The sequence below is a fragment of the Microtus oregoni genome, unplaced genomic scaffold (assembly GCF_018167655.1).
Source record: "Microtus oregoni isolate MIOR12 unplaced genomic scaffold, Mior012 000035F_ref0000213, whole genome shotgun sequence".
NCBI classification, from domain to species: domain Eukaryota; kingdom Metazoa; phylum Chordata; class Mammalia; order Rodentia; family Cricetidae; genus Microtus; species Microtus oregoni.
In genome coordinates this window covers 3,762,780-3,788,640 of record NW_024543094.1, presented here as the reverse complement: position 1 = coordinate 3,788,640, position 25,861 = coordinate 3,762,780, and the positions used below count along the sequence as shown (strand labels likewise).

Genomic DNA, 25,861 nt, shown 5'->3' with positions numbered 1-25,861 from the left:
TGCTCGTGCTCTCTCTCCCTCTGCTCCTGATTTGGACCTTGAGAATTCAGTCCTGTGCTCCAATGTGGGTCTCTGTCTCTGTCTCCTTTCATCGCTTGCTGAAGGTTAATATTCAGGAGGATGCCTATATGTTTTTCTTTGGGTTCTCCTTATTTAGCTTCTCTAGGATCACTAATTATAGGCTCAATGTCCTTGGTTTATGGCTAGAAACCAAATATGAGTGAGTACATCCCATGTTCCTCTTTTTGTGTCTGGCTTACCTCACTCAGGATAGTGTTTTCTATTTCCATCCATTTGTATGCAAAATTCAAGAAGTCCTTGTTTCTTACTGCTGAGTAATACTCTAATATGTATATATTCCATACTTTCTTCATCCATTCTTCCATTGAAGGACATCTAGGTTGTTTCCAGGTTCTGGCTATGACAAACAATGTTGCTATGAACATAGTAGAGCATATACTTTTGTTGTATGATAAGGCCTCTCTTGGGTATATTCCCAAGAGTGGTATTGCGGGGTCCAGGGGTAAGTTGATCCCGAATTTCCTGAGAAACCGCCACACTGCTTTCCAAAGTGGTTGCACAAGTTTGCATTCCCACCAGCAATGGATGAGTGTACCCTTTTCTCCACAACCTCTCCAACAAAGGCTATCATTGGTGTTTTTGATTTTCGCCATTCTGACAGGTGTAAGATGGTATCTTAAAGTTGTCTTGATTTGCATTTCCCTGATCGCTAAGGAAGTTGAGCATGACCTTAAGTGTCTTTTGGCCATTTGAAGTTCTTCTGTTGAGAATTCTCTGTTCAGCTCAATGCCCCATTTTATAATTGGGTTGGTTAGCCTTTTACAGTCTAGTTTCTTGAGTTCTTTATATATTTTGGAGATCAAACCTTTGTCAGTTGCGGGGTTGGTGAAGATCTTCTCCCAGTTAGTGGGTTGCCTTTGTGTCTTAGCAACAGTTTCCTTTGCTTTACAGAAGCTTCTCAGTCTCAGGAGGTCCCATTTATTCAATGAGGTCCTTAATGTCTGTGCTGCTGGGGTTGTATGTAAGAAGTGGTCTCCTGTGCCCATGTGTTGTAGAGTACTTCCCACTTTTTCTTCTATCAGGTTTAGTGTGTTCAGACTGATATTGAGGTCTTTAATCCATTTGGACTTGAGTTTTGTGCATGGTGATAGATATGGATCTATTTTCATTCTTCTACAGGTTGACATCCAGTTTTGCCAGCACAATTTGTTGAAGATGCTCTCTTTTGTCCATTGTATACTTTTAGCTCCTTTATCAAAAATCAGGTGTTCATAGGTTTGTGGGTTAATGTCAGGGTCTTCTATTCGATTCCATTGGTCGACTTCTCTGTTTTTATGCCAATACCAAGCCGTTTTCAATACTGTAGCTCTGTAGTAGAGTTTGAAGTCAGGGATGGTAATGCCTCCAGATGCTCCTTTGTTGTATAAGATTGTTTTGGCTATCCTGCTTTTTTTGTTTTTCCATATAAAGTTGATTATTGTCTTCTCCAGATCTGTGAAGAATTTTGATGGGATTTTGATGGGGATTGCATTGAATCTATAGATTGCTTTTGGTAGAATTGCCATTTTTACTATGTTGATCCTCCCAATCCAGGAGCAAGGAAGATCTTTCCATTGTCTGGTGTCCTCTTCAATTTCTTTCTTCAAAGACTTAAAGTTCTTGTCAAATAGATCTTTCACATCCTTGGTCAGAGTTACCCCAAGATATTTTATGCTATTTGTGGCTATCGTGAAAGGTGATGCTTCTCTAATTTCCCTCTCTGTTTCCTTATCCTTAGTGTATAGGAAGGCCACTGATTTTTTTGGAGTTGATCTTGTATCCTGCCACATTACTAAAGGTGTTTATCAGCTGTAGGAGTTCTTTGGAAGAGTTTTTGGGGTCGCTTATGTATACTATCATATCATCTGCAAATAATGAGAGCTTAACTTCTTCTTTTCCGATACGAATCCCCTTGATCCCTTTATGTTGTCTTATTGCTATTGCTAGAACTTCAAGCACTATATTGAAGAGGTATGGAGAGAGTGGACATCCTTGTCGTGTTCCTGATTTTAGTGGGATGGCTTTGAGTTTTTCTCCATTTAATTTAATGTTAGCTGACGGCTTGCTGTAAATAGCTTTTATTATATTTAGGTATGACCCTTGTATCCCTAATCTCTCCAAGACTTTTATCATAAAGGGGTGTTGAATTTTGTCAAATGCTTTTTCAGCATCTAATGAAATGATCATATGGTTTTTTTCTTTCAGTTGATTTATATGCTGGATTACATTGATAGATTTGCGTATGTTGAACCAGCCCTGCATCTCTGGGATGAAGCCTACTTAATCATAATGGATAATTTTTCTAATGTGTTCTTGGATTCGGTTTGCCAGTATTTTATTGAGAATTTTTGTGTCGATATTCATGAGTGAGATAGGCCTGTAATTTTCTTTCTTGGTTGGATCTTTGTGTGGTTTTGGTATCAGGGTAACTGTAGCTTCATAAAAGGAATTTGGCAATGACTCTTCTGTTTCTATATTGTGAAATACATTAAGGAGTATAGGTATTAGCTCTTCTTGGAAGTTCTGGTAGAATTCTGCATTGAAACCATCTGGTCCTGGGCTTTTTTTGGAAGGTAGATTTTTGATAACGGTTTCTAGTTCTTCGCAACTAACAGGTCTATTTAGATCGTTCACCTGGTTTTGGTTTAGCTTTGGTATGTGGCACTTATCTAAAAACATGTCCATTTCTTTTGCATTTTCTAGTTTTGCGGCATACAGGCTTTTGTAGTAAGATCTAATGAGTCTCTGAATTTCCTCTGTGTCTGTGGTTATGTCCCCCTTTTCATTTCTGATCTTATTTATTTGCGTGTTCTCTCTCTGTCGTTTAATTAGTTTGGATAGGGGTTTGTCGATCTTGTTGATTTTCTCCAAGAACCAACTTTTTGTTTCATTGATTCTTTGGACTGTTTTCTGCGTTTCTATTTTGTTGATTTCTGCCCTCAGTTTGATTATTTCCAGTCTTCTGCTCCTCCTGGGCGTGTCTGCTCCTTTTTTTTCTAAAGCTTTCAGGTGTGCTGTTAAGTCTCCGTTGTATGCTTTCTCTGTTTTCTTTAAGTGGGCACTTAGTGCTATGAACTTTCCTCTTAGCACTGCTTTCATAGTGTCCCATAGGTTTGAGTATGTTGTTTCTCTATTTTCATTGAATTCCAGGAAGACTTTAATTTCCTTCTTGATTTCTTCCTTAACCCAGGTGTGGTTCAGTAGTTGACTGTTCAGTTTCCATGAGTTTGTCGGCTTTCTGGGGGTAGGATTGTTGTTGAATTCTAACTTTAATCTGTGGTGATCTGATAAGACGCAGGTGGACACTGATATTTTTTTGTATCTGTGGAGGTTTCCTTTGTTCCTTTGAAAATACGTGGTCAATTTTCGAGAAGGTTCCATGGGCTTCAGAGAAGAAGGTATATTCTTTCCTATTTGGGTGGAATGTTCTATAGATGTCTGTTATGTCCATTTGCTTCATTACCTCCAGTAGTTCTCTTACTTCTCTATTAGGTTTCTGTCTGATTGACCTGTCCATTGCTGAGAGAGGTGTATTGAAGTCTCCTACTACTAGTGTGTGTGGTTTGATATCTGCCTTGAGTTTTAGTAATATTTCTTTTACATACATGGGTGCTTTTATATTAGGGGCATAAATATTCAGGATTGAGACATCATCTTGACAAATTGTTCCTGTTATGAGTATAAAGTGTCCATCTCGATCTCTTCTGATTGATTTTAGTTTGAAGTCAGTTTTGTTAGAAATTAATATGGCCACACCTGCTTTTTTCTTAGGACCATTTGCTTGAAAGACCTTTTCCCAACCCTTTACTCTGAGTAGTTGCCTGTCTTTGTGGTTGAGATGTGTTTCTTGCAAACAGCAGAATGTTGGATCCTGTTTTCGTATCCAATCTCTTAGCCTGTGCCTTTTTATAGGTGAGTTGAGACCATTAATATTAAGTGATATTAATGACCAGTGGTTGTTCATGTCGGATATTCTTGTTGTTTTTGGAAGTAGAATTTGTGTCTCCCTTCTTTGAGTTGTGCTAGTGAAGGGTCGCTAGATGCCTGAGTTATTGTAGGCAGTGTTGGCAATGTTGGATTCCTTGGGTTGCGGTTTTCCTTCTATTACTTTCTGTAGGGCTGGATTCGTGGCTACGTATTGCTTAAATTTGTTCTTATCCTGGAATGTCTTGGTTTCTCCATTTATAGTGAATGAAAGCTTGGCTGGGTATAGTAGTCTGGGCTTGCATCCATGGTCTCTTAGCTTCTGCAGTACTTCTATCCAGGACCTTCTGGCTTTCATTGTTTCCATAGAGAAATCAGGTGTAAGTCTGATCGGTTTACCTTTATAAGTTACTTGGCCTTTTTCCTTTGCAGCTCTTAGTATTCTTTCTTTAACCTGTATATTTTGTGTTTTGATTATTATATGGCGAGGGGATGTTTTCCTTTGATCCAGTCTGTTTGGTGTTCTGTATGCTTCTTGAATATTCAAAGGAATATCTTTCTTTAAGTTGGGAAAGTTTTCTTCCATAATTTTGTTCAGAATATTTTCTGGGCCTTTGAGCTGTGACTCTTCTCCTTCTTCTATTCCTATTATTCTTATATTTGGTCTTTTTATTGTGTCCCATAATTCCTGAATGTTTTGTGATGAGAATTTGTTGGCTTTGCAGTTTTCTTTGATCAGAGCGTTTATTTTCTCTGTGGTGTCCTCAGAATCTGAGATTCTTTCTTCTATTTCTTGTATTCTATTGATTATGCTTGTTTCTGTAGGCTGTGCTCGTTGACCTAGATTTTCCATATCCAGCTGGTCCTCAGTTTGTGTTTTCTTCCTTGCTTCCATTTCAGTTTTCAATTCTTGAACTGTTTCCATTACCTGTTTGATCGTTCTTTCTTGGTTTCCCAGGGTATCATGTACGTATTTACTCATTTCTTCAAATTTTTGGTTATACTTCTCATCCATTTCTATAAGGGCATTTTTCACATGTTGTTTAAGGGACTCTACTGCTTTCAAAAAGTCAATTTTTTCCACTTCTTCTGTGTTAGGGTGTTGGAGACCTTCTGTTGTAAGATCATTGGGTTCTGGTGTTTTCATGCTCTTTGGTTTAATTGTAGTGGGGCGATCTGTTCTCGGTGTTTCGCGCGGTCCCTGCAGCCTGCTTCTGCTGCTGGGATGGTTCCCGCCACCAGCAGCTTGTGTCCTCTGCTGCCGCTCCGGTCCCTGCCAGTTCCAGCCTGACACACATGTTTTATACTACCTGCTGCCATGAGAAAATAGTTAAAAGCCTTGAGTTCCATACGTGTCTCTTCCTCTGCCTTTTCTGGTTTTAGATAGAAGTACAATTTCTTTTAGGTGAGAAAAGATACATATAATATTTATAGCACAGTTTAGGCCTTTTATAAAAGCATATACTTAGAAAGAAAATGATAGATTTTGTATCTCAACAAGACAGCCTCATAGAGGGCTATGGCTTGATTTGTGTGAGTAGCTCTGGTTCTGGTCTTCTGGGGTGTTGACTCAGAATGACACTTGAACAGTTATTAGAACAGGGTGTAAGAAAGACAGTAAAAGCACTTTATCTTTGTGCCAAAAATGCTTCTTCCTGTTGGGAAAATTCTCATGGTAGAGTTACCTAGATATGAGGCAGTGGCCAAGGTTCCCTAGGTGATAAAGATATGGGGAAACTGGCAAAGGGTCCCATCTATCACCCGTGGACAGAAGGCAAACAGCCTTAGAGTCTCACCTTGGACTATGGTGTAGTCAGATTTTCCTTTGGACTGCCAGCTCACAAACAACAACATCGAGACCTATTAATTATGAAAGCTTGTCCATTAGCTTAGGCTTTGCCCACAACCCTTATAACTTAAATTAACAGACATTTTTACTAATCTGTGTTCTTCTACCTTGTGGCTTTTACCTCTCTCCCATTCTGTATGTCTGACCTGTTCCATGTCTCCATGGTGTAGCCTTGGGATCTCCTGTATGCCTCGATTATCTCCTCTTCCTTCCTCTGCTGGAAGTCCCTTTCTCTCCTAGTTACTGGCTGTTCAGCTTTTTATTAGATGAATCACAGCAACACATCTTCACACAATTATTCTGAAACTCTATGATCTACTTGTGATGTCTAGCCAGCAGACTTTCCCATAGGAATGCTGGAAAACACTGCTCATTTCCTCTCATCCAGAAAAGTTGAGTTCATGCAGTGATAGAATGTGGCAGAACAGAAGACATATACTCCTTTTAAAAGAGATCCTAATCAAGTATCAAGTGTAGAGAATTAACCCTGTAAACCACTCTAAGAAATGTACACACACACACACACACACACACACACACTTGGGTCCTCAAAGGTGGTGGTCTTAAGAACCCCTCAGTCTTTCATTCTGCTGGGAAACCAACCAGCTGAGTTCATTTTTCCAGGATAAAACCAGCGACTCCAGGCCAAGGGACCTTACCTGGTAACCTAGGACCCAGAGAATACCTACACCTGTGAGCTAATAGAAGAACTCAAACTTCCCCCAAAGCAAAGTAACACAGTGATGACTGTTGATCCTTACATCCTAAAACACCCCTCACTTAGCTTCTCTTGCTTTTCTCTGTAGAAATAATAATCCTAGACCCATGCATAAGAGGCTGTAAGTGCTCAGCAGAAGGAGACCATTTTTACCACCCAAATCAAAAGCAGCACATTGCTGCCCTTTCTGCTTTTGCCCCTCCCCACTTAAGGTGACAGACGTCAACTCTTCTGGTTGCTGGATTTGTTCCAAGCTACAATTATATTTTTAGAAGCTTTCTAATAAGTATAGAGGAAATGGCTCCCAATATGCCTCTGTATGCAGATTTCAAATACACTCACTCTGCTGAGACCATGAACAGTTTTATGTTTTAGGAGGTTTGTTTCTTAAGACTTATTTTATTTTTATTTGTGAGTATGTGTGTGTTTATTTCTGCTGTGGGTTTGTGGGTGTCCATGGAGACTAGAAGAGAATGTCAGGTCCCACAAAACTGGATTCACTGGTGGTTGTGGGCCACTCAACTCTTAAAAAACAAGTAAACAACAAACAAACAGTTCAAAGGATCACATCCTGGTGCACAAGGATAAGGTTCTTCTGGAACTAGCATGGTCATGGTTTCCCTGGTCATTACCCTTTCTAGGATTACTGATTTTCATATTCCCATTACTCATGCTTAAATTTAGGATTTTCTTCTAAAAAAGTTTCTAAAAAGAAATGAATTATAGTCATTTGTTTTTCATGAAAAGTCATAGGCAAAGGAAACAAGGACTTGTAAATCCCAATGGGTGCCACTGAATCCCAGCATCTACCAGGATCAGTTGGTGAGCCAGCTGGGAGTCACCTTTCTAATCTCTTACACCTGCTCATTCCTGGGTGTGCCCAAGAGGAGCTGCATGCGCGTATTGAGTATATAAGAGACAATATGGTACACAGTGCCTGAAGACTCCCATGATGAAATACTCTGCCCATAAGCTTAGGTTGGAAACAGACAAGACAGACAGACAGACACAGATGCTCATGCATCATGGCATACTTCAAAATCGTACATCACATTCCACAGTAGCTCCCCTGGAAGGACTAAACCTTCAAGTTAGCCTAGGATGCTTTGCTTCCCCATCTCCCTAGAAACTGTGCCTTTCTTAGCAACCACTTTATTCCTTGACTTCTTCTATCTACCTTCTCTGAGATCTGTATGGACTGCAGACTCAGGCGTGGAGAGATGGTACTAGTCCTAGAGGTATGGACTTTTTCTCCCCTAAACATGAGGAAAAAACAAACAAGAAAAGCACCTCCCTGTTTGTACTTTTAATACATATGGACATCCAGAAAAAGACCAGAATATTCATGAAGGCAGGCCGCTTCCCTAGCAAACCAAAGCTTTTCTTTATAAGAAAAAGACAAAAAGACACTGTTTTTTTTTCCAAGATTAAATAAATAACTTCAGAGATGCCTGTAGTAGGGATTTGTATCCCAGCATTGCAAGTCTTAGTCTTTGGAGAGACAATGCAAATCTTCATTTCAAACCCCAACTAGGCTAAATAAGCCCGGAGCACTGGGTCTCCAACCGGTGTTCTAACCCTCTTGTGTGTTATACTCAGTTCAGCAGGGATACCTGAGGGTGAGTGACAGAATTGGGGATGCTCTAGACATCAGGTAGTCTTGAGGACTTCTCACCAGCTGAGAGGGGTGCTTTCTGTACTCCAGAGGCTCTCTGTTTCTTGTCTCTGCCCCTGCACTTCCTGCTCCAGGACAGGGATGGAGTTTTATTCTAAAGGGGAAAAGATTAATACTGTTTTTGAAATCATCTGGCCCAGTATAAACCAGTTAATGGGAGGTTTGACTAAAGAGTGGAAAGACCTATACTTAGTCCTCCTCTTTGTACACACGATCTAGGAGGAAGCTAGGAGATACATAAGTGGATTAGTTGCCCCAAATCCCATTAACCATTCACCCAGCATGCTGACTGTCCTAGATAAGGGACACATTTCTTATGACTACAATATCTCAGCAGGGAACCTAGATGTGACCTGGTGGAAGAGTGTCTCTTCACATGAATAAAATACGGTATTGCTAACAACACAATAAGAACAAAGAGACTCTCAAGGAAAGGAAAAAAATTCTGCCCTATTTCTTAACAGGCTGGACCAGTCTTTTAGGAAATAAGGGTTATCTCAGCAGGCCACCTTCTACTGTTTATCCTCTAAAGGGAAAAACTGTTACCTAAGTCTGCATAACAAACCTCCTATTTCACTGTTTTGGCTTCTACTGAGTCTCTATTTGAACCGATTAGTTTAGGCTCTGTGACTTTAGATCTAGTTGTCTATTTAGTTCTAGGAAGTTCCATGTCTTTAGAAGTGCAGGTTTTGGTTAAGGATTGCTTAACAATCACATCAAGAGTCTAAACTAAAAAGTGTGGCCTCCGGCTTCAGCAGGATCAGAGACTACTGGGCATTCAACCCTCTCAGCTTCTGGGGCCAAAGAGAACAGAGCATATAGCCAGACAGCACTGACTGCTCAGGACTCACTCTGGCTTCAGCAGGATGATAAACATAAGTTAAAGCTACAAAAATCTTTGCTTTTCCATCTAATTTTTTATGTGGCTATATGTACACATGCATTGTCTATATGTGGAAATGGTTTTGTATCACTTATATGGTACCAATTACTTTATAAATGAGTGGTCACATAAATTAAAATAGTTAAATTAACTGAAGTTCCTTTTAGCTCACAATGAGAGTTTTAGAGTAATCTTCACAGATTAAGAATAGCCAAGAGTCCTAATATGTTGTTCAAGAAGAGCAACATGTTTCTAGGTACTCTGAAACATGTAGCTATCTAGTATGCTCATAAACTACAGTATCTTCAGAAATATTTGTCAAAGATATACATATCTTTTGATGTTTGATAACATTTTGTCGGAGTGGACAGAGGCCTGCTCTATGCTAACTGAAACAACTAAAATATTATTTGAAATATGATTTCTCCCTTTTGAGTCATCACTGCCTTAAAAATATCTTAAATACAGTCTGAAAATCTTATATTCAAGAACTGTTAAAAGACTTAAACCTTCACTGTAAGGGCTGGAGAGGTGCTTGGAAGTTAAGTGCATCCAGTACTCTTACAAAGGACCAGATTTGGTTCTCAGCACCCACGTGGCAGCTCACAACCACCTGTCACTCCAGGTCCAGTGATTCTATGTCTTCTTCTGTCCTCCCCCGGCTCCTGAACAGATGTGGTATCTGTAAAATTCATACAGATTCTTATATATGCATATAAATAAAAATATTTTGAAGGATCATTAAAAACTGTCTTCAAACAGTAAAAATTCTTAACTTATTAAATGTATAGATAAATCATATTTATAAATATATCAGTAGTTGTAGCATTTACTTTATGCTTTTATATTCTTCACTATTTCTTTCAGTATGGTTGGTATAATATAAACTTGGTGATTATAATCTCATACTATTTTCTTTTAAAATCCATTCTACTATTCATAACAAGAATTCTTCTTGAAATTCTTTGTGCTACATATTTAATATATAACCACAGGTGTTTATTTTTCAAGGGTACTCACCCCTGAGAACAAGGTAGGATGAATCTCTTGGTATAATACAGGGTCATAACTTTCCTGACTCTTTGGCTTTGGGGGATAATAGGTTGGTACAATGATGTCACTCTTGTTTAGACCTTGTGTTTTTAACCTCCTTAAAAATTGAAGTCTTTTGAGATAGAGCAGTTACAAAAGAAATTATTTGTGATACGAGAATTCCAATTCCCTTATAGCAAATCAAAATTATGCATTCTAGTCCAATATGTAGACTAGAAAGAGAGCTTTATGGTCCTTTTTCAGCAAGGTCAGTACATTTAAATAGCAAGAAGAAGACAGAAGTAGGTATCATTCTTCAGTTCCCCATGAGATTTATGGAACCACAGATCTTAGGGATGAATTGAGGTAGGCCAATAAAAAATGGAAGTACAAATGGCCTTATAACAATGGCAATAAAATTAAAATGTGAAAGAAATAGTTTTTCAGAGAGGAAGATTGAAACATACGCCCCACCTTCACAAATACACATACCAAGAAAGCTGGTGCTGTTCAAACAGCCCGCAGAAGTCCCAGTCCTTTGTAAATAAGTTCACTGGGCCTCTAACTTTTCTCTCTGCTCTGGACCACTTTCCAATTGTTGGAAACGTACTATTTCTTAATAAACCATTTCTTCTGTAACTGTGTGTCTCCGCTAAATCCTATGTTCTAGGCTAAAGAATCCAGGGTCCCGCAGCAGCTCCCCCCGCCCCACCCCTACCCACTGAAACCAGAACTAGGATGGTTTAAGGACTTGAATGCCCTACACCAGGGAAACACCTGGAAGCTGCTATTTGATGCTTTATAAAAGCTTTTCTTTGTAGCTTGACAGCCAAAGAGCCAGTGCAAAGCTCGGGGGACTAAAAGGACTGGTGTGGTGCCCAATGAGGGAGACTGGGGAGAACGCTGAAAGAAAGGAGCAGGGCAAGGCCTCTGATGAACTCTGATATGGTGATGGCACAGGGGAGTCACTATGTTAAGCCTGTCCCCTGACGTTTACTAGATTGGCTTATGTACAAATTCAGGGTTTCCTAAACCTAACACATTCTCCAGGCGTTAGTCATGGCTTTCTTTCTTTTTCTTTATGCAACAGCTAACCTTATTCAGAGCATCAGACAACTTACCCTCTGTGGTTGAAGATCATAGGAGTAAAGTATACCATCACAAGGACAAGCTACACATGGCAAAAACAGGGTTTTTTTTTTCCCCATAGAGGCATATAAACGGCTAACAATAGCCAGTTGTAATGAATAATCTAAAGTAAACCCACTCCTGTCTGCTGTACCTGGGAGGAGCATGAAAACACATTCCAGGAAGAAAGTGAGATCCCAAGACTCCTGTCTTGTTTTCTTGGTGTTCCCACAAGCGCTCAGAATTCTCCTCACACAACTCCATCCTTGAGCCGTGATCCAACAAGTAGGGTGTTGTTTTTAGAATTTGTCTTTAGTTTGGATATAAATTCTAAATTTCTTAAAAAAATTAATTCCTTTTTTTTAGCATCTCATTTTAATTCATATGTAGTTTTTGTCGAGTTCTTACTACAAATTACCATTTTAATCAATTTTTTGAAGCAGATAATTTTTCATTTTAATCAAGAAGTCTGCCCATATGTGCAGACTTAAATGCCTAGGCTTGGTTAAACATGCAGTTTGGAGGTAGTAAATGTTCCCTACCAAGGGAACCCTAAAGCCATGCTACAACCCACAGCCCCAGAGAGGCTAGGTAACAAGGAAGGCCCAAAGAGGGATGCATGGACTTCCCCGGGAAGGGGGAATAGAAGAGATCTCCTAGGTAAACCGGGGGTGGAGAGATGGGCACAGGGGGAGTGGGAGTATGAGGGATCCAATTGGGTGGGTTTGTGGTGGGACAGAGGGGGAGAGTAATGAAAGAGAAGTCATGATGGGGGGGGCGTGTTTCAAGGCTAGGGAGAAAGCTGGTGCCAGGAAAACTCCCAGAAATCCACAAGGATGACCCCAGCTAAGACTCCTAGCAATAATGCAGAGGGTGCCTGAACTGTTCATCTCTGATAATCAGAATGGTGACTACCCTACCTATCATCAGAGAGCCTTCATCCAGTAACTGATGGAAGCAGATGCAGAGATTCACGGCCAAGCACTGGGCAAGCTCTAGCAGTCCTGTTGAAGAGAGGGAGGAGGGATTGCATGGGCGGGAGGAGCCAAGGTCATGATGGGGGAACCCATAGAGACAGCTGATCTGAGCTCCTGGGAGCTCATGGACTCTGGAGCAACAGCTAGGGAGTCTTCATGGGGCTGACCTAGGCTCTCTGAATGTGTATGATAGTTGTGTTACTTGTTGCTTAGTCTGTTTGTGGTGCTCCTAACAGTGGAATCAGGACCTGTCCCTGGTGCTTGAGATGGCTTTTGGGAACCTATTCTGCATGCTGGGTTGCCTTGTCCAGCCCTGATGCAGGGGGAGGAGCTTGGTCCTGCCTTAAGTTGATGTGCCATGCTTTGTTGTCACCCATGGGAGGCCTGTCCCTTTCTGAATGGGGACAGAGGAGTGGATGATGAGGGGTGTAGATGGGAGCGGGGAGGAGGGAACTGGAAGAGAGGAGGGAGGGGAACTGTAGTAAGTGTGTAAAATAAATGAAAAATTTAATTAATAATAAAAAAGTCATTCTAAGCTGGGCGGCGGTGGTGCAAGCCTTTAATCCCAGCACTCGGGAGTCAGAGGCAGGCAGATCTCTGTGAGTTTGAGGCCAGCCTGGTCTAAAAGAGCTAGTTCCAGGACAGGCTCCAAAGCTACAAATAAACCCTGTTTTGAAAAACAAAAAACAAAACAAACAAAATTCTAATTCAAAATATACCTCCCCTATCTAACAAAGATGGCCATTTTCTCATCAGAAAGAGAGAGAGAGAGAGAGAGAGAGAGAGAGAGAGAGAGAGAATAAGGAAATAAGGAACAAGGGTTCCAAAGAGGAAGATTGTTTGGAGATAGGCAACATCTAGATTTAAGGTGTAAATGTTTTACCTTGTGTTTAGAAGAATAAGACCTCTAACTAAAGATAACTTGGCTTTAGGGTTCCCTCCATAGTCATAGCTATCTAATGAAGAAAGTCACCCTGTGTATGAGAGAGCAGCAATGTGGCAGAAGAGAATCACTTGTGCATGAGCATAGCCTCACATTCTTGCTCACTTCACCAACCAACACACATCGAGCAACAGGGGCTCTATTCCTTCTCTTACATGGTTAATTCAAGAACAAGCTAAATACAAATGGTTGTACTTAGTAAATTCCCAAAGTAATGTTCAATATAAGCATTTATTTATTTTTTTCTTTAGCAAAGCTTCTCTTAATGCCCAATTAAAGCAAATTACCAAAGCAATTCAGGGATCTAGTAGTTAGAGATTCGAACTCAGACATGTGCCATAGTTGAAACACTGCTTCTCACTCACCAACCAAGACTTTGTAGCATCCATTCCAGCCTGAGTAGCCCAGCTCCTTCTCATATGAAACAGGAACAATTATCTCACCTACCTCTTAGAAAGTGAACTCATAGGGAAAGCATGCAGTGTAAATTATGACACACACTGACTAGAAAATATGAGCAGCAGTTCCTGAAAAGGGCTATAATCACAAGTAAATGGCAGTCTTGAAAGACTGTCCTTTGAGCCAAGCAACCACCATCTTGGGGAATTCAGCTGTACCTCTGCCTTGCAAGAGATCATCCAAGCCATTCTTGTTTAAGGCCCAGCAGAGAGGGGCAGAGTGGGCCATGGGATTCTCACCTGAGTATCCAGCTGTTCCCTGCTTGACAACTCAAGCAGCCTGGGCGAGGGGCCAGAGTCTTTAGAGGCTAGGACTGACTAGAGAAGTTGGGGCTCCATGCTGATGAGAGGGGAGCTCATTCCTGCTGGATAAGGTTTTATAGGTGGAAACTGTTGGGGGCAAGAGTGCCCACACTCCTGTAAGTAACTCCTCCTCACCTCATTGGTTTCTAGAGTGAACTTTTGCAAAACCTTGCCTGTGTTCGTAACTGGGAACTTAGGAGAAGGTGTAGACATTGGTTAGTCTCTCCCTGGAAAGGAATTTTAGGAACAATGGCACAGGAAAAGGAAAAGGAGGGGTTTTGGCAGGAATTCTGAGAGAAGTTGGTTGACAGCATCTTCCATGATAAGCCTTTAGAAATAAGAGCAAAAGGCCCATTCTATTTGCTGTATATCCTTACAGAGTCCCTGACTCTGAATAAAGAAAATGCATTGTTCTCACCCTAAGGCATATAGCCAAGTACCCATATTAACTGTTGCATAATTACCTATGGCCCAGTGAAACTCTTGACTATAACGTTTAAAGGATCATCACAGTGCATTTGATTACATATAAAAATTTACTTGTGACAACGGTACATACACATCACACAAGAAGGACTTGACATGCAAATAACATCATCTCAAAATGGAGCACAGTTGGATTCTTGGGGGATGCAGGTCATGGAAGGGATGGGTGATAGATCTCAAATGTTGAGACTGCACTTGAGGAAATTCTGGGCTGGGCAGCTTCAGTAGCTTCTGGGCTCAGGCACATTCCATTATGAGTGGAAGGGATTATAATGGAATGACATGGATGGTTTCTTATAATCAGAAAAGCACACTGACCTTCACACTACACAGGTGCAGCAGCATAATGAACCACCACGTGTATGCGCATCAGTTCCTGGGAAAGAGTCCAACGAGGTTAACTTAGCTTGTGTTCCAAGCAAAGAAAAACAGTGACATTACCCACACAGAGGAACATGCCCCACGCCCACCAACATCCTTTGCTTCGAGAAGAAAAACATGGAAAAGGGATAAAGGTCACATAACAATTGGTAATTGTTTTGACTAAATAGGTCAAATACTACAAATAATATGCTACGCCACAAATAATTTAATTTTTTTTAAATTTTAACACTTAGTCTTAAGAACTAAATGTAATAAGAAATTACGTTTTCTCTTTCCAGTAAACAAAGAGTTGGTCTCTTGGGGTGGGGGGAGGTCTACAAAAGAGAAGTTTTGCATGCTCATTCCTTTAATAAAAGTAGATAAAAGAAACCTCAGATATGTGCTATGCATAAGTATTACCCAGGACAAAGGAATTGTGTGTATGATTAAACTGGTAAGCATATCATGGATTTCATCTTAGCACCTTACTTATTTAGGCATCTATTCAGATATAAAAGGATGTACTGTCCCCTTACAGGGATTTTCCACTATAGCCCTATCACCCCCAAAGTCCAGTGTCCTACTTAGATTTAATTGTCAACTTAAAAGCCTAGAGTCATATGAGATGGGATCTCCAGTCAAGGAATGGATCAGATTAGACTGAGATATTTGTAGAGCTTGTCTGTGGGGGATTAAAATGATTATACAGAAGGGTAAAGCCTATTTTGGTACTATCCTGGGCATTGGTGAAAGAAAACTAGCTATGCAGGAGCCTGTGAGCAAGCCCACAAGTGGCAATCCATCTTGTTTCCATATCAAGTTCCTGCTTGAGTTCCTGCCATGACTTCTCTTAATGATGGACTAGAACCTGTAACTGAAGCAAACCCAATCCTTCCCTAAGTTGCTGTGGGTCAGAGTGGTTCATCAGAACAACATAAGCAAAGTGAAGCAGCTATTAAATGATTTAGGGGGACCCAGCGCACTGTGGGCCACCCCATACCCTAGACAGGTGGTCCTAGGCTATGGAAGAAAGCTAGTTAAACTTGAGCTTATGAATGAGGCAGCAAGCAATATCCTCTGTGTTCTAAGGTTCCTATCTGAGTTCCTATCATAACTTCCTTAAATGATAGAATGGGGGTTTGAATAAGAATGGCCCCAATAGGCTCCTGTATTTGAGTGATTAGTTACCAGAGAGTGAAACTGTTTGGGAAGGATTAGCAGGTGTGGCCTTGTTGGAGTACATATGGCCTTGTTGGAGGAGGTATAGCACTTGGGGTGGGCTTTGAAGTTTTAAAAGTCAACGCCTGGACCAGTGTCATTCTCTCTGACTGCTGCCTGTGGAACATTGTGTAAAGCTCTCAGTTTTTGCTCTAATACTATGCTTGTCTGTTTACCTCTATGATGGTCATAGAATAACTCTCTGAAACTATGAGCAAGTCCCCAGTTTAAATGGTAAGGGTTGTCTTGGTTGTGGTGTCTCTAGACAAGTATGGACCAATAACTAAGATAGATTAGCTGAAATAAGCCCGTTTGCCCCTGAAATTGCTTTGGTAAGATTGTTTTATGACAGCAACAGAAGGTAAAATATAACAAAAATTGGTCCAAGATAGGGTGTTGCTGTGATGGACCTGACCATTTGTACAGTTTTGTTGGAAGACTGTGGAAATATTTGGAACTTTGAGCTGGAAAAGCCATTGAGGTAGGTTGTGTGTGTGTGTGTGTGTGTGTGTGTGTGTGCGTGTGCGCGCGCGCGCACGTGCATGCACGTGTGTGCGTATGTGTTTAACAGACTGTTGTAATGGGAGCTTGGGATGTAAGAATTCTGACAGAAAAGGAACCACTGGAGGACTAGCATGTGGGATTTCAGAGGAGAGTAAAGTCTTTGTAATTGGACTAGGAGGTGTTTGTGCGATGTATTGGTGCAGAATCTGTGAGCAACTGGGACTGAAGAGTCAGTGGCAATTACAAAGAGATCAATATCCTTAGGGTGAAATCTGTACTTCATTGGGAAAATAGGAAAGTTATTCCTCAGGCTGAGCACACGGAAAATATGGTCTTAGAAGGCCAAGGCTACATTTCAAGATGGCAGCATAACTTAGCAAATAGTGTGAACAAGTTGCCCTGGTGATACTGATTTTAAAGGTTTGAGGGGTCCTGGACATCAGCTGAGGCTTGGCAAGATGTGACAAAGTTGAAGTCCTTGTGAAGAGGGCAGGGAAGGTCATTAGCGAAGATGCAGCCCTAGCTGCAATGGAAACCCAGGATACTGGAGATCCGGGACAGTGAGATGTCTGCCAAGGGAAGCTGGAAGGTGTGAGGTAGAGGTCGAAACCCGTGAGAAAAGCCATGTGTGCTGCGGATGGCAGAGCTGGAGCAGCAGGGCTGCCCAAGCCTTTTCGGAGCCAGGAAACTCTTTGATGAATCCTAGAGGTCAGACATGGTGCTGTAAGATTTAGATTTACACTACTGAATTTTAATTTTGCTTTGATCTGTTTGCTTGAATGCCCCATTTGGAATAATAAGTATGCAGCATTTAAGAAAATAATTTACAAGAATCCAGTCAGGAAATGGGATTTTTTTAAAGAGACCTTGGATTTTTAAAATTCATCTATGTATTTTACATCCCAGCCACAGCTCCCCACTACACCCATCCAAGATCTTAGATTTTTAAGGTGGTAAAATTCTTAAAGACTTAGTATAATATTAACATTAGGTTTTGAGGACAAGGGATGAATGGTTATGGATTAAATTGATATGTTTGTGTGTCAGGTTGACAAGAAGTAGAGTGTCCTAGTTAGCGTTAGTTGCCAACTTGATGTAACCTAGAATCATCTGAGAAGGGATTCTCAATTGAGAGAACACCCAGATTAGACTGTCCTGTGGACATGCTGCTGGATTAGGAAACTGTCTTGGTTATTAATTAACACAGAAGGGCCTGGGGAACTGTAGGCAGACAGTCCTGAATTACATAAGGAAGCTGGCTAAGTATGAACCTGTGAGCAAGCCAGCAAGCAGTATTTCTCCCCAGTTTCTGCTTCAAGTTCCTGACTGAGTTCCAGCCCTGACTTCCTCAGGGATGGACAGTAACCTATAACTGAAATGACCTTCCTCTCCCAGCTCCTTTTGGTTAGGATGTTTGATCTGAGCAACAGAAAAGAAACTAGAACATTCAGCAACAACATACTATCAACAATTTAGGAATCTCTTTAAAGCTACATTGAAAGAATAGAACAAAGAGATGCCATTCCTAGCTTATGAAATCCATGTAGACTTTTAGTCTAGGTATCATTCTGGTTCATGAGTCTTCACTTTGACTGAATGGCCTCCTCTTCTGAAGTCAAAGTTAACAGGAAATCAATAAAAATAGCTTATTTCAGAAAAGAAAAGGAAAAGCATCATATGATGTCAGCATTCCAAAACTCTGGGTGAAATTTGAAGCTTTGATGATAAATGAGTTTGTGTACAAATGATCTCATCAGGCAAACGGGAAAGCGGGGAGGCTCTTTCGGGAGGTAAGAGGAAGATAAACACAGAAGAAGGAGGGACGAGAGTAAAACAACAATTAGGATGTCTGGAAAAGGTCATAAGGAATCGTACTATTAACTATATTAAAAAAACCTGTAATACATTTAATTCTGCATTTTAATATACATATATAGTTTTAATGAACTTTTCTCATCTGTCCTGACAGTGCTGTCTGAAAGAACTAAGATCACCCAGCAAAACTGCCAATACCAGACATGAGAATTCCTTTTGAGTTATTGGTCAGGGCTGTACTAGAGACCCCCAAACACACAGCCAACTTCTGTTGCTCTTAGTTACCTCTCAGAGGTAGAAGGCAAGTTCCTGTTACTGAAGACACTATGTACTTTGAAACGGGGCTCAGAGGCCCCTGATCTGGAACTTACCCAAATGCCTCTTCCCTGAGGACTAGCTTTCATGGTACCAGAAGGCACCATGCAATCTTCCAAAGAAGAAAAGCAACTAACTGTCCTATCCAGCTATGATGCTTATGAAACATTGATGACTAGCATGCCATGGGTTCAGTAGAGGCATGCATACCTTGGTGGTAGCCAATAGCTCTCTAATTGGAATTAAGACCTACTCAACAAAAGGAGAACCATACCTGATATCAGAAACCTAGCTAACTACTCAGTGCTAGTGAATTCATGTATATTGGAGGTGAACTTACAACCACTACTTTACCAATTCTACACAATCCCTAGCAACAACCTAAGCATTTGTCTTTATATCCACAGATAAGTGTACTCTTTACCCCTCTTCAAGGAAATGTCTCTTTACAACAGAGATTGCTACAGAAAGTCACAACCAATCAAAATACAGGTATGGAGCCCAGTCCTTACATATCTACAAAACACTCCCACACCTAAATCTCAGGGAACATTGCAGAAATACAACAAACCATAAGATTAGGGAGTTTACTCTGAGATTTTGTCTCCTAGTAACGTCAGAAGCTATATCCATAAAGTCTCAACTAATGTGACTGCCCAAACATGGGCTGAACATGGACAACCACAACAGATACACCAAAGTAAGTATGTGTGTGTTTCTGTGTATGTGGAAGCCTTATGGACACTGGACACTCAGATCACTCATTTGGATTTCAAGCCTAGTACCTAATATAAAAGAAGTTTGCTTCACCTTGAGCCAGGCAAGCACAGGGAGTAGTTTAGTAATTTGTAACTCACCTTGGTTTAGACCATGCACATATGCACATGACAACAATGGACCTAGCAACCTAGGACCCCCACCTGCATTGAGTTGCAAGTATACCTGACTCTGAGCAATGGACTAAGTTCCTCTTCCCCTTGACAATCATCAAACACGCAGAGTTTCTATTCAAATATTATTCCCAGTTGTATCTGGTAGGAAAGCAGGGAGTTAATCAAGTCTCAGCTGGTCTTGGATGCAAATGCAATTTAAACAGTGTCCCTCTGTGAGCTTTAAGGAAAAAAATACCATCTTATGCTAGTGCACAATTAGGTGTGCATATAATTAAAAATCAGAGGCATCTGGAAAGAGACATAGATGGTAGAAAAAAATCTTATGTAACTTAAATGATAATCAAAACTGAGAACCCAACTCACTATACCCTCTAGTAAAAAGATGCCCTTCAATGGGAGAATGGATGAAGAAAGTATGGAATATCTACACATTAGAGTACTACGCTGAGGTAAAAAACAATGACTTCTCGAATTTTGCATGCAAATAGATGGAAATAGAAAACACTATCCTGAGTGAGGTATCCCAGACCCAAAAAGATGAACATGGGATGTACTCACTCATAATTGGTTTCTAGTCATAAATAAGGGCCACGGAGTCTACAATAGGTGAATCTAAAGAAGCTAAGTAAGAAGGGGAACCCAAGGAAAAATATATAGTTATCCTTTCGGCTAAGGGAAGTAGACAAAATTGCCGGGGAGAAAATTGGGATCTTGGGGGTGGGGTGGGATGGGGGTAAGGGGAGATGGGGAGAGAAAAGTTAGAAGGGAAGGAGGTCGGGCCTTGGGAAAACAGGAGGATTGGGATAAAGGAAGGTTGGACAGGGGAGCACGGAACCACAGTTCTTAGTTAAGGGAGCCACTTTAGGGTTGGCAAGAGACCTGACCCTAGAGGGGCTCCTAGGTGCCCAAGCCAAGGTCCCCAGTTAGTTCCTTGGGCAGTTGAGGATAGGGAACCTGAAATGACCCTATCCTATAGCAATACTGACGAATATCTTGCATATCATCATAGAACCTTCATCTGGTGATGGATGGAGATAGAGACAGAGACCCACACTGGAGCACTGGACTGAGCTCCCAAGGTCCCAATGAGGAGCAGAAGGAGGGAGAACATGAGCAAAGAAGTCGGGACCACGAGGGGTGCACCCACCCACTGAGACAGTGGAGCTGATCTATTGGGAGCTCACCAAGACCAGCTGGACTGTGACTGAAAAAGCATGGGATAAAACTGGACTCTCTGAACATGGCGAACAATGAGGGCTGATGAGAACCCAAGGACAATGGCACGGGGTTTTGAACCTACGTAATGTGCTGGCTTTGTGGTAGCCTAGCCAGTTTGGATGTTCACCTTCCTAGATATGGACGGAGGGGGGAGGTCCTAGGTCTTACCACAGGGCAGAAAACCCTGACTGCTCTTTGGACTGGAGAGGGAGGGGGAAAGGAGTGGGGGGAGGGGGAGAAGGGTGGGAGGAGGGGGCGTAGGGTGGGAGGAGAGGGAGGGAAATGGGAGGCTGGGAGGAGGTGGAAACTTGTTTAAAAAAAAAAAAAGATTCTTACATCTCTTGAACACCATAAAAAAGTTCCAAACAACAACCACAACAACCGAGGCCGTGGAGTACCCTCACCCATGTGATCCACTGTCACTCTTGACCATGTATTTCCTTCTGATCTTCGCTGTAACTTTGCTTTTTAATAATGTCTCCTTGATATTTTATAATCTCTGTGTGCCCTTATTTCAGCTCTTTTAATAAGAAGCCAATGTACTGGAAACACCTAGCAAAGACCCTAACCACAGTGCCAATTTGTCCTAAAACAACTGTTAATCCAATTATTCAAATACAAACAGGAGAGTGAAACAAAAGGTGTTGGAGGAAGGCCATTTAAATTAAAAGATACTTTCTTAGTATTCACCACTAAGGATTTTGGGATATTTCATGTTAAGTTTTTACTCTAAACTGCTTTTATAGTTTACTACTTGTTTAACTGGAAAATTTGATTCTACAAGAGGAATATGAGTATAAGTAGTGACTTCATAAGGGAGTGAATGGGGAGTAAACACAATCCAGGTACACATCTGGAAATCTCACAGCACCTAAAGAGCAGCACCTGGACCTTCTATCAACAATGAACTCTAGCCTATGGAAACCACAGGGGAACTAAGTGAACTACCTGTGCGAAGGAACCAGATATACACTTCCACTCCTTGCCTTCACCCCATCTTGGACTCTGCAGGTCTGCACAGGTATTTATTTTTGCTACAAAAGATTTAGCCTGATCAGAGTGAATGAATGTAAAGACTTGGAAACCCCAAGATATCACATGACAATGACATATAGCTTTTTCTGTAAGATTTTTTTTTCAAAGTTTACTCATCCCAAATAGAAAAGGAGCCAACACTCTACCCCACATCACATAGACTGCGTTATAGAAGAGGGTGTTGAAAAATTAAAAAGCCAGATCATGAGGTGGAGTGGAATATAGCTATTTTCTCCTGGTGTGACACAACCATGGCCATCATTAAGCAGAGCAACTGTAGTGATTATGGGAGAGTTTATTCATAGTTAAGACAATAAAACAACCAGGACAATATAGTTGATATCTGTCAATCGTGATAAAACTTTAATATTTCATCCTGGAAGGAGAAGAGGGTGTGGAGACCCAAAAATATGGGCCCATTTCCACCTTGTCTGACTGTCAGAGAGTTTGGAGGTTGTGCACATTATTGACAAACATAGTAGTACACCCCAACTCAGGATGAGATTGCTTGGTTCTTTTAACATTAAAATAGCTCTTTTAAGTAGGTTCATGCCATCCTGACAGATGCTCAGGATATGCAAATATACTTCTGTTCCTTCTTTTGTAACTATGAGGTCATCTGGGGAAGGCCAGTCTTCAGGATACATGAGCTAGAGCAGCTTCGCTTCCTAGACAACAAAATGTTAATGATTTGATGTCTCAGAGTGATGAAGCCATCGACTGTGTGAGTTATCTTTTGTATCATGTTAGTAAAGTCTTTTGATCCCTTCTCCCCACCCCAATTACATTGGGTATAAAAGCTGGGGAAAAACAAACATGGGTGATTTCAGTAATCACTGGAACACCCTTGCAGTATTATTCTTTGGTTTCTGTCTTATTATTTTTTGTGCGTCTTTGTATTCTTTACTTATATTTCTAAATTCCCATGCCCCTGCCCTGGTAAGAGGTGATTTTATAGAGACTGGTCCTTGACAAGATGACAAGGGGGATAATAAGATTCTCATCTGAGGTTCTGGCCATCACTTTCTCTTGCCCCAGCTGCACATTGCTTTGAACATAAGAGTTAGAAGGTTGACTTGGGGCAGAACCCCAGGGCAGTGGAGCTGCACATGACTTGCCTAAGGTCCTGTAAGTAATTCCAATAAACCCATTTGATTTCCATACTGGACTTGACAGAATTTTTCTTTGGTCTGTCACCTTCTTAAAGTCACACAGCAGACAGTCCACCATATATAAGGAAAGTTTTATCTGTAGATATCCTGAAGTTATTTATTAAAAAGCACAACTATATCCAGTTCCTTATCTGAACTTGAGTATTTATGGCTTTGGTAAAACCCATTTGGAGCCCATTTCACATATGTAGGAGAGACCCAGCCAATCACTTTACTTAGGGGCAGGGTCCCCCGAGGATATTTTTTACTTATAAAGATTGCGGGCATGCTCCCAGCCGTCCCTTCTGCTTTCCTGTTCACCGCAGGAACCTCTGGTTCTGTAAGTCTATTTCCCCATTAAAGCTGTATATATTATTACAATCTGTCTACATTCATTTTCGCCGATACACAAATAATAGAAGTAAATTCTGGAGAAAGACAGCTCTGAAGATATCGGGATGCAGGAAGGAGGCCACCTCACAAGGTCTAGCCCTTCCCAAGGTTGCTCTGATAGGTCCTGACCCATATCCCTGCATTATTTCCCAGAGCTTCTGGCATCCTCGCTAGTGTCTTGTAAAGCAGTCATTCATCTGGCAGAACCTGCTGTTATTTCTGAGTGCTGGAGGGTGTTAAACTCATCTCTTTTGGTCTAATAATCAGTTGCCAAGCCTAGGTTTCCTGGAAGAGATGGTTTTATAAAACAAAAATCAAAGAAAGCTGGGACAATTATTATACATGGGTAGATAAATGGAGGATTTTTAAGGAAAACAAGATAATTCATAGATAGAAAACATAAAATCTGGAAAACTTGGCATGGTACATATGCCTTTAACTTTAGCTCTCAGGAGGCAGAGGTAGTCAGATGTCCAAGTTTAAGACTAGCCTGGTAAACAGAGAGAGTTTCAAGACAGCCAAACCTATGTAGTGAGACAGCGTCTGTTTAAGAAGAGCTAGCAATATAAAATATTGAACATTTAAATATTTTCTGAATTATAGAAACAATGTACATTTTCTCTCTAAAAATCCAAGTCATGCGGGTGATGAAGAACCTGATAAGAAGTCTTCAGAATCCTGTTCTTGAGAAAAGCCAGAGTTGTTCTAGTGAGCTTCCTGTTCCTGCGGCCAAGAACAAGTTACTTCACAAGTAATTCCTCACAAAAGACTGTAATGAACAGTATTGGTTATTTTAAGTCATCCTAAGTGTAGTTAATGGATGTTTAGGTTCTGCTGATTCCCAGTAGGAGTTATTAAGTTTAGTGACCCCCAGTCCCACCAGGAGCCCCTCTTATGTCTGTGGTGAAAGACCCTAGCTGAGTATTCTCAATCTGATGTGCACTTGCTGATAGATGGACCAACCAGAAGCATGGGAGAAGAAATAGCCTGCCCATGACCTCTCCCATGTGGGAGACCCAAAAATGGATGGCACCAGACTGCGAGGAAGAACAGGTGAAGCTCAGGTGCATGACTCTGGATGGACTTTGGAGTGTTGACGGATTATCATAATAAACTGTTCGGGTCTAAAGATTCCAAGACATTGTCTATGCTTTTCACCAGGTCTCCTGTATTAGTGTCACAAGGGTGACAAAAGAAGTAGACAGATTGTGGAAAAGAATAGCAGCTTAACTTTTTAAGAAAGCTTGTGTGTGACAGGAAATCGTCCAGCTTTGTTGGGGCGTATGGATCTTGTTTGTCCCAACATATTACCTTTCATTATCTTGGCTAAAAACTATAATATTTTCAGTATGATTTATCATAGTATATCTTTATGATTGTCTTTGGGTTCTCTACCTCCCACCCCCAAGAAAGATTCTTCTTGATCCCGCTCCTAGTAACACATTTTCCTACCAGCCATCCTCTTCTTCTGAGTTATCAAGCCCCTTCACCCTTACCATTCACCTCAGTTAAATTTAAAGAATAGAGGCGGCTTTGACAAACAGGTCCGGCTTTATTTGAACAGATTTGGCTTAGTAACATATCTGGTAGGCTATTCCTTTTTAAAATATTCATTTATTTAAATTGTTCATATATTCAGACATTTCTCTAGCTCTCTAGCATGTCTATAACTGGAAAATTATATTCAGAGGGAAATAAAAATGCTGACTTTTAACTTCCACATTCCTTTTCCATTTGACAGTCTCTTCCCAATTTGATGGACCCTCCCTAGTTTTGGAAACATTGGTAATTTAGTCTGACAGGGACAGTTCTCACTCCATGGTCAGGAAACATAAATAGGACTACATGAGAATGTAGTCCCCTTCTTCATAGCAGTTTATTCTGCAGATGCCAGTTCTATGCATTAGAGACACAAAATCAGGATGGAGGGTAAAACTGAGCAATCTTGTGAGGAAAAGGTTGAGTAGCTTCCAGGCAGTCATGATCCTGGGGCCACGATCATGACCATGAGCAGCTGTGAATACTTGTTACTGCTTCCAGTCTCTCAGAGTGTGTTAGTGTCAATCAGCCAGGACTGCTTGCTTTTTTTTTCTCTGACCCTTCATGTTCTGCCCAAAAGATATCTGACGGGAAAACATCATAATGTAACTCTATACTTGACTAAGTCAATGATAACGCTGTCTTCTGTGAAGAATAGCCGCTCCCAGGGTGTTTTTATTAAAAGCAGATTTCAGTGACAAACCATCAAAACATTTTCTTTGAACGATGAGCACTATGATTAGGCAGAATTATGCAAAGCAGACCAATGCCTGCAGTAACTAAAGGCTTCTTTGTATTGATTTCATGCAACATTCCCATCACCAATGCAGTAATTTAATACTATCTGGTGACAGCAGGCAGAGAAATAGCAGAACCAGCCACAAGATTTTCAAGGTGAATCCCTTGTAGTGCACTCCACTGCTGAGTTATTCAGTAAGTCTGATATAGTAAACCCATCCTCCCTTGGCCGTATTTTAAGTT

General features: G+C 40.9%; 1 protein-coding gene across 7 annotated transcripts in view; it reads right to left on the bottom strand.

Moving 5' to 3' along the window:
* Hecw1 (HECT, C2 and WW domain containing E3 ubiquitin protein ligase 1) overlaps nucleotides 1-25,861 on the bottom strand; it is a 256,017-nt gene that overhangs the window by 149,914 nt on the left and 80,242 nt on the right. For 2 of the 7 annotated variants that reach the window (XM_041630718.1, XM_041630719.1), the window contains exon 2: nucleotides 14,755-14,812. The exons of the other annotated variants lie outside the window; for them this stretch is intronic. In XM_041630718.1, the coding sequence (XP_041486652.1) occupies nucleotides 14,755-14,781 (27 nt within the window). In that variant the 5' untranslated portion in view covers nucleotides 14,782-14,812. The remainder of the gene's footprint in view (nucleotides 1-14,754; nucleotides 14,813-25,861) is intronic. 7 annotated transcript variants of the gene reach the window in all.